Raw genomic sequence first — 18,832 nt, 5'->3', positions numbered from 1 at the left:
GTTGAAGTGCCCGTGTAGTGTCGGTGTTGATGCTGATGGTATGCTGCAGTGCCCGTGTAGTGTTGGTGTTGGTGCTTGTGATATGTTGCGATGTCCGTGCACTGTTGGTGTTGGTGCTGGTGGTATGTTGCAATGCCCGTGCAGTGTTGGTGTTGGTGCTGGTGGTATGTTGCAATGCCCGTGCAGTGTTGGTGTTGGTGCTGGTGGTATCCTGCACTTCCAGTGTAGTGTTAGTGCTGATGGTATGTTGCATTGCCAGTGTTTTGTTGGTGCTGGTGCTAGTGGCATGTTGCAGTACCCGTGTAATCTTGGTGTTGGTGCTGGTGGTATGCTGCAGTGCTTGTATAGTGTTGATATCCATAAGGCAGTCACTATTCACTGTTGATGCCTCAATATCCGTGAAGTGTTAGTATTAATACGGCAGTGAACATGTCATATTGGTGCACTCTGTTGGGTGGCCAGAGTAGTGTTACGATAATGCAAAGAAATGCGAGCACTAGATATAGACCAATGAGTCCCTTTGAGGTTGTTTGTCTTAGTGAAAAAAATTAGAAAGTTGAAGATTGGTGTGGTTGTAGTAAGATACAAAAAAGATAAACTTGGGAGATATACCCGCAAATTTCATGCGTAACTATGGAGACGCAAATGATATCGTTCATGGAGTTAAAGACAAAAGGAAATTCTAAGTCTTATTAAAAGTATCTGCTATGTTGCTTTCATCAATATGTTATTAATCCCACTAAAGAGAAAATGCTATGCGTTGTGTCCTGCGTTGGCGAGGTAGCGTTAGGAACAGACGAAAAAATGCCACTTCAGTTCAAATCCATTCTCTAGCTGTCATATGTAATGCAGCGAAACCACAGCTCCCTCTCCACAACCAGGTCACACAGACATTTCCATGGCTTATCCCAGTTGCTTTACATGCCGTGAATTAGTCCAGTGATAGCATGTCGACCCAAGTATACCACATTAATCCAATTCACTCTTTACCTTGCACTCCTTTCACTTTAATGCATGTTCAGTATGCTCCATCACATATAAATTGTCAAAATGGTTAGTTTCTCTATTAAGCCCTTTAGTTGGTAGGGTATCACATTCTAATATCGTGAAGAATGTAGATTTAGTCAATAAGCTAAACTATATCATTGTTGACTTCAAACTAGTTAGCTTTGATGTTTCCTCACCTTTCACTAAAGCTCCAGTTGATGACCTTTTAGAATATTTGTTTGATATCTTGGATGATATTCATTTACCTGTTTCAATGTCTGTTTTCATTGAACTGATAAAACTGTGTATAAAAGACTGCCTTTCAATTCAACGGAGATTATCATACTTAAAAATCTGGTATGGCAATAGGTAACCCTCTTTCACCTGTACTAAGTAATCTTTATATGGAATTTTTTGAAACAAAATTACTAAACGATATCTTACCTTCTAATGCAATTTGGTTTAGGTATGTAAATGATGTTCTTTGTGTTTGGCCAGCACATGAAAATTTACAAATATTTCTCCCCTTACTTAACAATTTAGTACCTTCCATCAAATTTACTGTAGAAAGTGAAAATAATGGTATGTTACCATTTTTAGATTGCATGATCCATAGGCAAGGAAACAAGTTTAAGTTTAGCATATACAGAAAACCTACCAATGTATGCTCATATATCCATAATAACTCATCCCAACATGAGAGAGTTAAGTTACCGTCATTTCACTCCATGGTCCTTAGGGCATTACGTATTTGCAGTCCAGAGTTTATTGATGATGAGTTTGAGAAAATATATTCTATTGGATCTAAGTTAAAGTACCTTAGATCTTTCATTGATAAATCCCTAAAGTTAGCAAAGAAATCATTTTATAGATTTGAGCCCAAACCTCCTATTGACACCAAGAATCTTTTAGTTCTCCCTTTTAATGATAATTTTACTTTACTTCCCATGTTGCTTAAATCCTTTAATGTAAATGTTGCCTTCAGTAACAATAATACTATAAAGAATATCTTAATCAGGAATTCACCAGAAAATTCTCCTGGATGCATCTATAAAGTGCCATGTGGAAATTGTGGTAAATTCTATGTTGGTCAGACTGGTAAGAATCTTTCTATTAGACTTAAGCAACATGAATATAGTATGAGAACGGGACAAGAATCAAATGCCTTGTTTAATCACGTTAAAAACTATGATCATTGTATTGACTGGAGTAATGCCATCTCAGTTATTAACTGTAACTATATACATGTGTATGTGGGTGGGTTGGGCCATTCTTTCGTCACATATATATATATATATATATATATATATATATATATATATATATATATATATATATATATATATATATATATATATATATATATATATATATATATATATATATATATATATGTGTGTGTGTGTGTGTGTGTGTGTGTGTGTGTGTGTGTATCCCAACTGTTCACTCGCTTCCTCGAAATATAGTTTTGACTTGAAGCATTTCTTATTTCTGTTTATCTTACCTATTTACTAAAACGGAAAAAAAGAAGTGGCTAATTTGTTGATCAATGAGGTTACTCCTTCATGTGATGGGTATCATTCCTGCTCTGCACTCTGGCTGAATGGTTATCAATTTACCAATGATGAACTTTAACCGAAGGCGTGTTATCGCATAAAATCTCTTAGGACCTTGGCTGGGGTGACTGTTTTGCATTTGGAGGACACGTAGCTGCCATCTTCCTTTAAGAATTCAAGCTACGGTTACCAGCCTCCTCTGACAGAGGTGATTTCGCGACAGCCGTTCACTATTATCATGAACCTTGTGGTAGGCCACGACAACGGGACATGATCTGGCATGTTTTGCTGTCATTTCTAGACGCAGGAAGGGTCTACACAGTTCTCACTCGTCGTCTGAGCACATACCCGCCAACACATAGATACACTCCTCCTTGGCCAAACCTTTTCGTAGGAGCAGTCTGGTGAGCGTAACAAAGAGCATCATCATAGCCAGCCAACAGTCTAGCTATTAAATCTTACGTCCGCCAGATGTGACTGTCATTACTACGAGAGCCCACCTGGTACGCCTGTGCTGCAGCTGACTTTGTATCCCGAGCTGTTACAAGTCACCAAAGTAAGTATTACTAGGTTCAACCTGCTATCATGTGAGTACTGAGAAGAATACTTCTTATAATTCAGTATCTGAAACGTTCGTGGCCTTCTCAAACCACGACGTACTTACTGGACCATGCTTCTCGAAGGAACACTCGACATGCTTGTCATGGTGGCTTTCCTTCAGTTACTGTCATCTCTTCCTTCTTGTTTATCTCACTCTTCCTAAACGACAATCACGTATGCCAGCTCATGGACAGTTACTTGAGAGTATACCATCAAACTCGGGCCCTGGTCCATGGTAAGATAATTAAGATAAGATCCACAGAATCGTAATGGCCCACCTTCTCATGGCATCTTGGCCAGTCGGTCAGTGACTTCGGGATAGGAGGTAGGTGGTGGCCTCGTGATCTATGGATTACAGTGGGATCCACTTCCATACATTCCACTCACTATGACAGTCTCCTGATCTCTGGCTCGTTCCAGCTTTGATATGTGTCTGGCAAAATGATGATCTGAAAGGAAAACACATTAAAAGCGAAGCAAGCTGAAAATCTTGTCTGTTGTTAGGTAGAATAGGGTCTGAGATGATACAGATCTGTGGCTCCCCTTATTGAACAACGCTTAAACTGCATAGTCACACTAGCGGCCGTGTGATTCAAGCATGACTGGCCGCCATTGTAACTAAATCAGCTTTCATGATTGATACCGCTGCCTGAGGTAAGTGTCATCCTGACTCTGGGACGTCACACAGAGGCCATCCGTCACGGATATGTTATTCAGATGGTCTATATTTAAGTGCACTAATCCAAGAAACGTCTGCTTAACTTGTTTCCCTACTAACTGTACTCGTAAACTTTTCATGACTTGGTCACGTTCAGGAACCCTGGTAATTGACCGGCTTCTCCTAAATAGATATCAGCGCAGCAAGATCCCTGGCAGTCATGAGGTCATGATGAAGAACTATAGTAAAGGCCAGTGTGGAATTTCTCTGATGGCTTGCCTGCACCTTGGTGACAGTCAGAGGGTCTTTGATGGCTGCCTACACTTTGGTGACAGTCAGAGGGTCTCTGGTGGCTGTCTGTACTTTGGTGACAGTCGACGGGTCTCTAATGGCTGCCTACACTTTGGTGACAGTCAGAGGGTCTCTGGTGGCTGTCTGTACCTTGGTGACAGTCGACGGGTCTCTAATGGCTGCCTACACTTTGGTGACAGTCAGAGGGTCTCTGGTGGCTGTCTGTACCTTGGTGACAGTCGACGGGTCTCTAATGGCTGCCTACACTTTGGTGACAGTCGGAGGGTCTTTGGTGGCTGTCTGTACCTTGGTGACAGTCGACGGGTCTCTAATGGCTGCCTACACTTTGGTGACAGTCAGAGGGTCTCTGGTGGCTGTCTGTACCTTGGTGACAGTCGACGGGTCTCTAATGGCTGCCTACACTTTGGTGACAGTCGGAGGGTCTCTGGTGGCTGTCTGTACCTTGATGACAGTCAGAGGATCTTCTGCGGCGGTCTGAATTTCGGTGATAACCGCATAATGCCTAAGTGATAGGCGTTATAAGCATCAACTCAACTTGATCGATGACTCGAAAGGGCATTTCCAAAGTTGTCGTTGCATACTTAGCACTTACTAGGTCTTTGCATATCTGTAGGCACATTACAATCATTACACATTTGGCATAGAAAAAAGAACTTTGATATATCATAGGTACAGTCATTTGAACATTAGAGCTTATCTCTTATCGATGCTTCCAAAATTCAGTGTCACCAATCATGAATTACATCATGTTTACCCTTTATATTTCTCTTTTAATAAAAGACAAAACTCATTGACGCAAGAAAATGAATAATCAAGAATTGGGAGATGATTCTATGACCAAGACGGACATCTTTGGGGACTTATTTCTCAATTTGTTTTTTTTAGTGTCATCGAAAGCAGCAGAAAAGCTAGTCTGTAATGTTGCTAACATTATAACGCATGAGATGCGCTGTTGTTTGAAAACTGTATCTTTTGACATATCATTTTTTCTTTGGCTTTCAGTCTTCATCTCTCCACTACTTTCTGTTTCTTCTTTCATTCAGGGATTTATATTCAACTCCTTTGCAGAAGACAGGCTTCACCCAAGCATCTCCCGTTCTTGCATATCAATGGATTTTGATCGTCTTCGCTTCGCTTCTTCATAAGCATGTGTTGGATTTGTGTTGGCACGGACACCATCCTTTATCAGATCCTCTTTCATCTGTATCCTTGATATAAATAACCTTCACGGTACCTTCGTTAGTCCTCTTCTTTTCCTTTATCTTCCTATGACATTTTCCTTTTTTTTCTTTTTTTTTCCCTTCATGACCATGGCTTGTCTTTTTACCCACTTCTTATCCTTCTCATCCCTGTCAGAAACCAAGTATCTTTCTGTCGTTTCCTTGCTATTAGACCCATATAACTGCGAGGCAGACCCTTCCGGACAAGTGGGAGATTGCAGAAGACCCTTCTAGACTAATGAAAGCTGCGTGGCAGAAGAATTCACGAGGCAGACTCCTCCAGACTAATGGAAGCCGCTTGGCGAACCCCTCCAGACTTGTGGAAGCCACCTGGCAGATCCCTCCAGACTAGCGGAAGCTGCGTGGCAGACCCCTCCAGACTAGTGGCAATCGAGTGGCAGACCCCCCTCCAGACTGGTGGTTGTAAAGTGGCAGATTCCTCCAGACTTATGGAAGCCGCGTGGCAGACCCCTCCAGACTAGAGGGAGTCGAGTGGCAGACCCCCTCCATAATAGTGTGAGCCACGTGTCAGACCCCTCCAGACTGGTGGTTGCAGAGTGGCAAATCCCTCCAGACTAATGGAAGCCGCGTGGCAGATCCCTCCAGACTAATGGGAACAGCGTGGCAGACCCCTCCACACTAGTAGGAGCCACGCGGCAGATCCCTCCAGACCAGTGGAAGCAACGTGGCAGACCCCTCCAGACTGGTAGGATCCTGCGGGCGGATACATACTACCTTACAATAGATTAAGATTTCATACGTCTACCATTCACTAATCTAATCTCTTCTACAATATGGATTCCATCAGTCATTCATGTGTTGCTTTGTGCTTGATTATCTAATAGAAGCTCTCTTGTATCACTGGGATATAAGTTCTAAACAAAATAGTTGGTGGCTTGGTTTGACAATGAATTTATTATCCCATTCGTTTTATCACAGGTATACAAAACGAGATCGAGGTAGTGACCTCAGCAGGTTGGCAGAAGAACCGTGTCAGTGAGTGTGAGGAACGCAAGATGGAGGAGGCCGGTGCATCACTTGAGCAGTCAGACGTAAAGTTCACAGTCGTGGACTACGTGCTGTTCAGCCTCATGCTGGTGGCGTCCATAGGCATCGGGGTGTACAGCGCCATCAAGAGCCGGGGCAAGGCCAACACCCAGGAGTACCTGCTGGGGGGAAGGGCGATGTCTCCAGCGCCCGTGGCCCTCTCTCTCCTTGGTGGATGGATATCTGCTATTTCTATATTAGGTCAGTGTGAAGGGATCTTTGCCCATAATAAGATCAGTGTCAAATTCCTTTTCTCAGGAAAGGTTTACGCTATAAATCATTTACATGTTATCATTATAACACATAAATTCATTTTCATGATAGAGAGATTATCAATCACCATTTTCAGTTATTCACTTAGTAAGGAGAGAGTATTCAGAGCTTAAGGGAAGCAACTGCTACTTGATAAATGACTTTTCTAAGCGATGAAAATGTAAATATATAACTTCAGAGAGGTGAGGTCGTCGAAGGGGACCTGTTTCCCAATTCCTTCACCTTGTCCTCCTAACTTAGACATGTTCTAAAAACAATTCTTGTAATGTTGCTTTCCAGTACACTAACACCATCAGCAAGAAATATAAATGCTTTTGTCGTTGAGACTTCCCTCGTCTCTTCAGGAACAGCCACTGAGGTGTATTTCTTCGGGACGCAGGTAACCACTACGCTGCTGGGCTGTATCCCTGGGTGTATCTTGATGCGTACAATTGTTCTCCCGATCTTCTACGAGCTTAAACTCGTCTCCATGAACGAGGTCAGTAGCTCAGCCATGACATTTGTTCATTTCTCTCTGTCTTATCATCACTCACAGTTTTCATGGGTATTGAGAGGCTTTTCAGTCCCATTATACTAGATACAGACGTTTCTATATCTTTCAGTATATAGAGCTACGTTATCACTCACGAATACTGAGGAAGTTGGTGACCTTCTGTGTTCTGCTGCTTAATTTCCTGTACATGGGGATCTGTCTGTACGCCCCGACTCTGGCCCTGGTCACCGTCACAGGCCTGACCACCACGTCGTCCACGCTTATAATGGGGTCTATCTGTACCTTCTACATTACAATTGTAAGTATGGTCCTCCCTTACATGAATTACACATTTCATATTACTGTATATGACAACTGCCCGTGACGAGATTACTCGTCCTGTGAATCCTCTTCCTGAGGTTTCAAGGACGAGTACGCGATTTTATAGACCTACTCTCTCCACATACTTGCCTGTGCTCTGCAGACCTCTTTGATTCGATGCCTCGAGAACCTTCACAAACTTCGCTTCGTTATCAGTAGTCATGAGACTAAGGAGAGAGTGTTCTTCATCTGTCATATGACATATCGTCCATAGAAATGCTGAGAAATAATATAGTAGAGGACACACCTCTTGGGCACTCTCATCAAAGTAAGGAAGGCCACTTATAACCCCTTAGAGCCTAACCTTCCTCTTAGTGTGTAAGGATGTAAGATATCCGATAAGAAGTTAGGTCAAATATCCAGTTAGCAGTTAAGTTAGTTATCTTGTAAGTATTTCACGAGAACAAAAACAAAATGGGAGAAGACTCCATACCGTCTCACAGTAGACTCAGTCAAACATTAGTTTAAAGAATGAATATTGACTCTTTGAGAGCCCAAAACAACATGCAACAAAACCATGAAATAAAATTATATCTTTGTCATATGATCCCAAACAGCAACAGTGATATCTTACAATGTTGTTCACTCTACCAGATAGGGGATAAAGTGGCAATGAGAGAGAGAGAGAGAGAGAGAGAGAGAGAGAGAGAGAGAGAGAGAGAGAGAGAGAGAGAGAGAGAGAGAGAGAGAGAGAGAGAGAGAGAGAGAGACAGAGAGAGAGAGAGAGAGAGAGGCTCATCGTGATCTAATCCTCAATGCTTCGCAACAGTTCTCTCCCTCGGGTTCTTCTGAGAAAGAAAACCGTCGAAACGTTGAGAAGTAAGTCCTGATCAGCAGCTACTTCATTACTGCCTTACTACCTAGCGATTACCCGATGCGGTAAGGAAATAACAGAAACAGAGACTCTTACTAAGAGTCGATGTAACACCCTACACTAAGTTACACTTCATACAGTTCCATGGGCATCGTTCTCTGGCAATATTTTGTTATATATTCCCTAACTAATCCCCATTCCACACCCACTCCCCTCACGTCATTTGCTCTCAACTTTTGCCATTCTACATTCAATATATCCTGGTACTTCCTCACACAAGTCTTCTTTCCAAGCTCACTTACTCTCACCACTCTCTTCTCCCCGACATTCTCCCTTTCTTTTCTTGAAAACCTCTACAAATCTTCACCTTCCCCACCACAAGATAGTGATCAAACATCCCTTCAGCTGCCTCTCTCAGCACATTAACATCGAATGATACTCTTTGACAATCTCTCCTACTCACATACGTATACTAATGTATATCTCTCTTTTTAAACCATGTATTTCCAATCACTAGTCTTTTTTCAGCACATAGGTCCACAATTTCTTCACCATATCTATTTACATCACTGAACATCCCAAGTGCATTAATTATACCCTCAACTGCCATATTACTCACCTTATATATATATATATATATATATATATATATATATATATATATATATATATATATATATATATATATATATATATATATATATAAATATATATATACATATATATATATGAACAAAGTGCATACGAACGCGCACCTTCATAGAACATACAAACCTCCAACAGCCCGGATCGAACCCGGGAACCCTGTGCAACAGGCGGGAGCGCTACCGCTAGGCTAAGGGCGAACATAGCCTAGCAGTGGCGCTCCCGCCCGTTGCACAGGGGTCCCGAGTTCGATCCTGGCTGTTGGAGGTTTGTATGTTATATACATATGTATATATATATATATATATATATATATATATATACATATATATATATATATATATATATATATATATATATATATATATATATATATATATATATATATATATATATATGTGTGTGTATATATATATATATATATATATATATATATATATATATATATATATATATATATATATATATATATATATATATATATATATATATATATATGAGAGTATCATTAGATTCTAGGGATAATAAAAAGATGTTTTGAAAGGAGGTAAATAAAGTGCGTATGACAAAAAATCAAATGGGAACATCGGTGAAAGGGGCTAATGGGGAGGTAATAACAAATAGTAGTGATGTGAGAAGGACATGGAGAGAGTATTTCAAATGTTTGTTGGATGTGTTTGATGATAGAGCGGTAGATATAGGGTGTTTTGGTCGAGGTGGCGTGCGAAGTGAGAGGGTCAGGGAGAATGGTTTGGTAAACAGAGCAGAGGTAGTGAAAGCTTTGCAGAAGGTGAAAGCCGGCAAGGCGGCGGTTTGGATGGTACTGCAGTGGAATCTATTAAAAAAGGTGACTGTGCTGTAGACTGGTTGGTAAGGATATTCATGTATGTATGGTTCATGGTGAATTAACTAACGATTGATTGGCGGAATGAATGCATAGTGCCATTGTACAAAAGCAAATGGGATAAAGGTGAGTGTTCATATTACAGAGGTATAAGTTTGTTGAGTATTCCTTGGAAATTATATGGGAGGGTATTGATTGAGAGGGTAAAGGTATGTACGGAGCATCAGATTGGGGAAGAGCAGTGTGGTTTCAGAAGTGGTAGAGGATGTGTGGATCAGGTGTTTCCTTTGAAGAATGTACGTGCGAAACACTTAGAAAAACAAATAATTTCTGTGCAGTATTTATGGATCTGGAGAAAGTATATGATAGAGTTGACATAGATGCTTTGTGGAAGGTATTAAGAGTATACGGTGCGGGAGGTATGGCATGTGTACGAGTATGAAGAGAGGAAAGTAATTGGTTTTCAGTGAATGTCGGTTTACGGCAGGGGTGTGTGATGTCTCCATGGCTGTTTGATTTGTTTATGGATGGGGTTGTTAGGGAGGTGTATGCAAGAGTTTTGGAGAGAGGGGCAAGTATGCAGTCTGTTGTGGATGAGAGGGTTTGGAAGTGAGTCAGTGGTTGTTCGCTGATGATACAGCACTAGTGGCTGATTCGGGTGAGAAACTGTAGAGGTTGGTGACTGAGTTTGGTAAAGTGTGTGAAAGAAGAAAGCTGAGAGTAAATGTGAGTAAGAGCAAGGTTATTAGGCTCAGTAGGGTTGAGGGACAAGTTAATTGGTAGGTAAGTCTGAATGGAGAAAAACTGGAGGAAGTGAAGCATTTCAGATATCTGGGTGTTGATTTAGCAGCGGATGGAACCATAGAAGTGGAAGCGAGTCACAGGGTTGGGGAGGGGGCGAAGGTTCTGGGAGCGTTGAAGAATGTATAAGGCGTGAGCGTTATCTCGGAGAGCAAAAATGGTTATGTTTGAAGGAATAGTGGTTCCAACAATGTTATATGGCTGCGAAGCATGGGCTATAGATAGGGTTGTGTGGAGGAGGGTGGATGTGTTGGAAATTAAATATTTGAGGACAATATGTGGTGTGAGGTGGTTTGATCGAGTGAGTGATGAAAGGGTACGAGAGATGTATGGTAATAAAAAAGAGTGTGGTTGAGGGAGCAGAAGAGGGTGTAGTAAAATGGTTTGGTCAGATGGAGAGAATGAGTGAGGAAAGATTGACAAAGAGGATATATGTGTCAGAGGCGAAGGGAACGAGAAGTGGGAGACCAAATTGGAGGTGGATTGTAGAAACCCTAGCATGAGCTAGGTGCCCGTTTCATCGGGAGTATACTCTATTGATTATTTTTGTATTCTTATGATTTATCTTTTGAACGATGATAATCACTTGATTTCCTGTACCGAACAAGTGTCTTGTGTCCTCTGTGCATTTCTCAGGAGTGGTTTTACCCAGGAGTATTTAAGACTTCAAGATGAATTAAATTCTCATTACTTGTCGTTTTTAAAGCCAAATTCTATATTCGGTAATGCACAGATATTTAGAGTCATTGCCTCCTACGCCTAATTGATTAATTATCAATGATATGGTAATATCTACCATTTTGAATGATCCAATCTGACATTACTTTAATATTAACAAGAAATAAAACCATATGAAACACAATCTGTCAAGTGCTTCCACAAGATCTCCCATGGCCCACTCATAATAGATTCTTTCTTTTTTATAGCCATTACCCATATCAGTGCTTGTTTCTGCTATTTGAACCACTGATGTGCTCTAACCACGCCAGCACTTAATTAAGACACTATCCAGGCATAAAGGGGTTACTTTAAACCACCTACTTAATCGTTCCAAAACCTATGATTAAGTATCAGCTTCCCTTAAGATCCTAAGCCATCACATACCTATCTGCAACGGAAGTGGACTACGTCTTGATCATCGCCATTCGCAAGTGTGCACAAAATCAGTATGTATTAAGTTGCAGTGCTTAAAAGGAGTTTTATTTACCAGGGTTTCATTATCGAGGTACAAAAAATGCGTTGAATCGAGAGACTGAATTTTGTCTCCCGCCCACAATAAGTTCACTGGTCAATCAAGATATATTACGAATATCAATATAACAATGAAGCATTGCGTTGTCTATCAGCCTCTACGATACACGCCATTAAAGGAGTTCTTACCTATACCATAACTGTTTACAGCTTTTTTCTGGCTTTGAAGAACCTGGATATAACACAGTACTACGACGAAACTGCTTCATTCATTCCTATTGTACAAGACACCTTTAAAAGAAATCTAATATATCCAATTTCGTCCTCTGCTGGGTTTGTTATCATACCACACAACGAGAGGAAGAAGAAAAAAACGTTTAACAGCACAACGCAGGCAAAGGTTATGTAACAATCGAAACAGTAACAATACCATTAGTGGAATTTACGACACCTTGAATTCTGGCATTGTAAATCTAACAAGCTGCACCAGGTATCTCTCAGAACCTGAGCAACTGATGAAAGAATTTACAGCTGCGTTTGAGCAAGTTGGTGTATTCTGGGATGCTACATAATATATCTGTGTAAAGTGACGTGAGTTACAGGCTCCTGACGTTCAGTCTTATGCCTCAGAGGGATGTGAAGGCTATACATTGTTATACTACAAAACTTGCCTGTATACATATCTTGTATATCTTGTCCCTCAGGGAGGTGTGAAGGCTGTGGTGTACGCTGACGTGCTGCAGACGCTGCTCATGTTCGGAGGAGTGTTGGCGGTGGTGATCATTTGCTGCAACGACCTGGGAGGAGTAGCCAACGTCTGGAACATCGCTGACGAAGGCGGACGGATTCAGTTTTTCAAGTAACTAATGTCTGCATTTAATACACCTGCATTTACAATATATATATATATATATCATACAAACCTTCAACAGCCAGGATCGAACCCGGGACCCTTGTGCGTGAGGCGGGAATGTAACCGCTAGGCTATGGACATGGCTAATAGGAGATAACTGTTCGAATACTAAGTACTCGAATACCCTTCGTCTCACATTGGTGAGCAACGGGGTCTATATTCATATACCTCCGCTTTGTACAGTTAGGTTCGGTAAAATGCTATCAGCTGACTATGTGCGCCTGTTGGGAGATAACCGGTATAGACCCCGTTGCTTACCAATGCGAGACGAAGGGTATTCGAGTACTTAGTATTCGAATAGTTATTTACTATTAGCCATGTCCATAGCCTAACGGTTAGCATTACTGCCTCGCGCACAGGGATCCCGGGCTCGATCCTGGCTGTTGGAGGTTTGTATGTTCTATGGAGGTGCGCGTTTCTATGCACTTTATTCGTATATATATATATATATATATATATATATATATATATATATATATATCATCCCTAGGGATAGGGGAGAAAGAATACTTCCCATGTATTCCTTGCGTGTCCTAAAAGGGTAGGGAGCAAGGGGGCTGGAAATCCTCCCTTCCCGTTTTTTAATTTTCCGAAAGAACAGAGAAGGAGGCCAAGTGAGGATATTCCCTTTAAGGTTCTTTGTTCTTAACACTACCTTACTAATGCGGGAAATATCGAATGTGTGGAAGTGGAGGTGGAAGGATGAAGTGAAAAAGATATTGAGCGATCGGGGCCTGAACATGCAGGAGGGTGAAAGGCGTGCAAGGAATGGAGTGAACTGGAGCGATGTGGTATACCGGGGTCGACGTGCCGTCAATGGATTGAACCAGGGCATGTGAAGCGTCTGAGGTAAGCCATGGAAAGTTTTGTGGGGCCTGGATGTGGAAAGGGAGCTTTGGTTTCGGTGCAATATACATGACAGCTAGAGACTGAGTGTGAACGAATGTGGCCTTTGCTGTCTTTTCCCAGCGCTACCTCGCGCGCATACGGGGAGGGGGTTGTCATCTCATGTGTGGTGGGGTGGCCACCGAAATGAATAAAAGCAGCAAGTATGAATTATGTACATGTGTATATATGTACAAGTCTGTGTATGTATATATATATGTATACGTTGAAATGTATAGGTATGCATATGTGCGTGTGTGGACGTGTACGTATATACATGTGTATGTGGGTGGGTTGGTCCATTCTTTCGTCTGTTTCCTTGCGCTACCTCGCTAACGCGAGAGACAGCGACAAAGTATAATAGATAATATATATATATATATATATATATATATATATATATATATATATATATATATATATATATATATATATATAATGATAATAATGATAATAACCTCAGCGACTGATTCATCTCATTAACTATCCCTGTCATGTATAAAGTATCATTATATCTGCTGCCGTTGTCTTGTACCAGCATGAGCACAGACCCTTATGAGCGCCACACCTTCTTTTCAACGTTCGTGTTTGGCTTCTACCTTATGATAAAATCCATCGGCTTCAACCAGACCGTCTACCAGAGGTTTGCCTCTGTGAGGACACTTCAGATATCACAAAGGTAATTATGAATTACATCTTTTTCGTTATGGTTCTGGGCTTTACCTAAAGGTTATGTGTTGGCGTAGCATAAGACTTTGCTTTCTATACTTGATTCCTTTTGTTTTTTTGCATCGCTCTGCTTTTAGTATAGCTTCCCTTTTAGCCGTTCTATCGCGATGATAATTAACTGAATTACCTATCTCTATTATCTTATTGGTAGTTGGGTCCCTCAGGGATCTCTCTTGTGGCTTACCATCTTTCTCTTCTTCATAAGTGATCTTTCTTCAACCTCTAATCTTTTCTATTCTTACACCGAATCTTTTTTTTTTTTTCCCCAGGCTGTGTATCTTCTTCTTACTTGGGCTATACTGCCTGTGGACCGTGTTCTTCTTCTCCGGCCTCGTTGCCTTTGCTACCTACAGCGACTGTGACCCGCTCACGTCCGGCAAGATCGAGAAGAAAGACCAGATCATCCCCTACTTAGTGACAGACAAGTTGAGTCACCTAACGGGGCTGGCTGGCATCTTCGTTGCGGCCGTCTACGGCGGCGTTCTAAGGTAGGTGGACACAGCTACTGGTGATATGTTGCCTTCTTGCGTTTAACAATAAACATCGTAGTCAGAACCCGATTTGTGATATAAAGTCTCTTTAGCATGATGATGTAATGTCTTGACCACGACCATACGACCCGCTGGAAATGATGGCCGACTAGCCCTTGAGGGATAGGTCAATGACGAGACCAATATACCTAAATGTCGTACTGTCCTTTTCAAGGGCTGTTCATTTCGTGCTCGAGGGACTAAAGAGCCAGAACCAACGGAGTGTTCTCAATTCCTACTTGTGCAGACCCACAGGAACCCGTATCGTGCCCTTTAACAGAAGACCTCTTTGCATTAGACCTAAGTGCACTTTTAAAGAACCTACCTGGCACAAATGATGTTAACTGTCTACGTTTCAGATCACTTATGAACTAGTCAGAGGAGGCACCTGCATCCTCTGTGTACAGCCAAGACTCTGATTGCGAGGCTCAGGCAAATTTTGTGTCTGACAATTAAGTCTACCATCTATTTCCTAATCTTGTTCAACAAAAGGGGAAAAATATGTCATAGAAAAATGCAAACACACGCTTAATTATTTTGCTGGTGATTTGGCACTTCACTAAACTTATAGGCAGTAGATCTTATTGCTAAGCGTAGCGTGTTCTGATCACCAGCAATAGAAGTAAGATAAAGAGATCTGCTTTTCCTTACACCTAATGCATCTTCAGATGTAATCTTGGCAAATGTAATGAAGAGTTCACAATAGATAGCAATATGACAGTGGCTCAATATGAAATCGCCTCTACGCTGTCAGACATCTTTTACGCCAGCATAAGATCAAGTTTATAATTGTTTGATGCAATACTTGGCTCATCAACAATATGGAACTTATAAACGCAAAAGGTGTGAAACATTTTCAAACTTGCATTTCAGCTCCCACACAGCCTGGTCTGTCATTAATTATTATTTGAACTGCATAGTTTTTGATGCCTTGGTATTTCCTCTGCATTTCTGTCATAAGAAAATTCAAAGACAAATGTAGAGAGAAGCCATAGAGTTAAGTTTTTTTTTTTTAAATTGACATTAAGCAGTTTGAGACATATACATTGTGATTTTCAGGTTATCTCTCATAGAGGATATGATGTAAAGTAGTTTCTTGAGTTATGGAAATAATCCACCTCAAGTTCTGCGGAACCCTGGAGTACTGTAGACAGAAATTTTCGGTCATTGTCATAATATAATGATGTATTCTCATCTTTTACGTTACCGAAGCAATTTGACATTCTTTTTCTGTTTCCATAATAGATTAAGTAATGGGTCTATACACCTGTTGTTTGAATTTGATTGGATTTGAATAACACAAATTATAGATGAATTTTAAGATTAAGCGGGATAACGGCTGCGAAATATAGTCAATGAGTTTAGGGTGACATCAATGAAAAAATTTTGAGAGAGCCATTGCTGTAGAGGTGTGGCGGCACAGAGATGGCATCATCTGTGGAAGTTTGTGTCTCTGGTGCTGGCGGAATGTTCTGCCCCTCACTACACATGACTGTGTACAGTATACCTTCCCTTCCTCCCAGCACACTCTCCTCCTGCGGCAACTCTGTGGCCTGTATCATCTGGGAGGACTTCCTCAAGGACCTGCCTTATTTCAGCCGCCTCAATGATGCCGGTTCCACCAACGTCGTCAAATTATTATGTAAGTTACACTAACATGCTCGGTTTGATGTCTAGAAGTTGTTCTTGTGTACTTTACCCAAACGTACGCTAATCCACCTACCCCCCCGCTAGTCCTTGAAGAACCCCAATCAACCCTTCTGATATCGCTCACCTCCTTACCGCCGTTATTTCTCAAACTAACCCCGCAAGTCTTTCTGACCCTGTTAACCCGCATATCACAACTAGCCATCCTGTTTTCATTAACCCTCATTCCTTTGCTAGGCCCACCACTAGCCTTTGTAACCCCACTAGCTTCCTACCTCTGTCTATCATCCTAACCTAGCTATCCCCTTAGCCTAACGATTTTCTGTAACTTTTCAACAAGAAGACTATAATGTCTAGGTTCCTGCGATCCAGAGTAGTAACAGTGCCTTCTTTTCTCCGAAGCTCATTATCTATACGAGTCCAGAAGACACATGATTCTCTGAATCATTATATGATTCATTAGATACATCTCTTGGAGATCTGCTGCCTATCATCCTGATTCCACTTAAGCCTTCCTTACAGAAAAAGGCATAAAAGAAGAAGAAAAGGTGATAACAACTGAATGCTGAGGTTATGAAAGAAAGGAGAGGCGAAGATTCTAGGATCATGAAATACAATTTAGCTTAATCCTCAAATTGTGTTGTGGTCTGGTGGGGCGTAGGGCAGAGGTTTGAGTAGGAGAGCCTGGATGGCTATCTATTAAGGGCCAAACCACTGGCATCGTACCTTTTGACTTGGTGGTACAAATGACTATTACTGTAAAGTGGTTTCTTTCATTTCAGTCGGAGTAGCAGGTGTAATGACTGCATGCTTTCATTCTAGCTACCGAAGCAAGTGTAATGACCATTTGCTCTCACTCCAGCCTCAATGGTAGACATAATGTTCATATACATTCATTCCAGCCACTGTGGCCGGTGTGATATCCATATGTTTGGGTCTGATGGTGGGGAAACTCGGCAGCATCTTCCACGTAGCCAACAGCCTTCTATCTGCTATCTCGGGTCCTATTTGTGGAATCTTTCTCAGCGGCATCATCGGTCCATGGATCACTGCAAAGGTAAGAGGTCATATATGAACATGGAATGACGCTCACACTGGTCACCTGAATTATATACCATGCGATAAATTTCATAAAACACACTTATCTATTCTATTCCTTACAGCACACCAGAAGCACATGTGAATTCCACTGTCAACCTAGCCTGGGTCTTTGGTCTGTGTTTTTTCCTTCACATTTTTCATTGTAAATTGGATAGGTTAAAGTAAATGTGTGTGTGTGTGTGTGTGTGTGTGTGTGTGTGTGTGTGTGTGTGTGTGTGTGTGTGTGTGTCTTGTAGCAATCCGACAGGTTTTACCACAAGCAACTTAGTCGGGCCCATCTGCGAGTTCGTGAGCACAAGGGGGAACGATGAAGCACGAGAGAAGACCGGGGCAAATTCTTCAGACGAAGTATCGGTGGGAACAAGAACCTCACCTGTGTGTTTTCGACTTCGCCCATCTGCAGTGAACAAATGATGTCAGGCATTTAGCAGTTTCAGTAAAGCAAAGTGTCCTATGCTTTCGAGACCTGGTTTAGGGCTTTGCAAACTCAGTGAGTTGTTTAAACTCCTGCACTTTTATACCTTCATTGAAGGTAAACCGGTGGGGAGAGGGGGTAAGGAGTTTCAACCACCACGACAAATAACACTTATACTATCCTACCATGAAAGAGTGACTCCTAAGAGCCAATGACCTTGCTGAATATAAGACAGAGACGCAATCTTTCAGAACTTACAGAGAATGAGAGGTCCACATGCAGCGCCACCACCGAGAATGGACGACGAGAGCAGAAATGCCTCACACCAGAGAGGGAATAATTGACCTAGTGTCCCTAAATCACTTAGAGCAATTCTGTATAGAATCGCTGTGGCCCAGTTTCAATATATAGCGGAGGCTAGACTTTTAGCTCAAATTTTTGAGAAGCTGACTCTTGATTTGAGGTATATGGTATGCAACGAGGCGTCTGGTTGAGCCTCAGAAGCTGCCAGCCCCGCTTCAGAAGTGTCACTAACACCAAGACGTCCGAGTCAACATTCGCACCAGGAACATACAACACACGACAAGTTAATTGCCTCTAACTGTAGTCGAAACCAGAACGTAGTGTATGTTTACTCCCCGACTTCATTCCGATGAACATTGCTTCATCCAGAGACGTGGGACGAAAAAACAACAACAGCTGATCCCTGCTAACAATAGACCTGGGTCCACTAAAATGGTATTGGTCACTTATTGACCAAGACACCAAGCTCCCCACTTCCTTAGGAGCAGCTCCCACGCCTCGAACTTTC

The 18,832-nt window shown here is 41.6% G+C and overlaps 1 protein-coding gene across 3 annotated transcripts in view; it reads left to right on the top strand.

Annotated features, from left to right (window-relative positions):
• Window positions 1-18,832, top strand: part of LOC139756629 (sodium-coupled monocarboxylate transporter 1-like) — a 31,607-nt gene that overhangs the window by 172 nt on the left and 12,603 nt on the right. The window contains exons 1-9 of one of the 3 annotated variants that reach the window (XM_071676301.1): window positions 2,860-3,099; window positions 6,273-6,581; window positions 6,998-7,131; window positions 7,256-7,444; window positions 12,506-12,660; window positions 14,138-14,278; window positions 14,598-14,816; window positions 16,382-16,500; window positions 17,408-17,562. In XM_071676301.1, the coding sequence (XP_071532402.1) occupies window positions 6,350-6,581; window positions 6,998-7,131; window positions 7,256-7,444; window positions 12,506-12,660; window positions 14,138-14,278; window positions 14,598-14,816; window positions 16,382-16,500; window positions 17,408-17,562 (1,344 nt within the window). In that variant the 5' untranslated portion in view covers window positions 2,860-3,099; window positions 6,273-6,349. Of the gene's footprint in view, window positions 1-2,859; window positions 3,100-6,272; window positions 6,582-6,997; window positions 7,132-7,255; window positions 7,445-12,505; window positions 12,661-14,137; window positions 14,279-14,597; window positions 14,817-16,381; window positions 16,501-17,407; window positions 17,563-18,832 lie in introns of those variants that run through there. The other 2 variants (XM_071676308.1, XM_071676314.1) reach the window with 2 other exon arrangements.

The sequence above is a fragment of the Panulirus ornatus genome, chromosome 2 (assembly GCF_036320965.1).
Source record: "Panulirus ornatus isolate Po-2019 chromosome 2, ASM3632096v1, whole genome shotgun sequence".
NCBI classification, from domain to species: Eukaryota; Metazoa; Arthropoda; class Malacostraca; order Decapoda; family Palinuridae; genus Panulirus; species Panulirus ornatus.
This window is presented reverse-complemented; position numbering and strand designations above follow the sequence as displayed.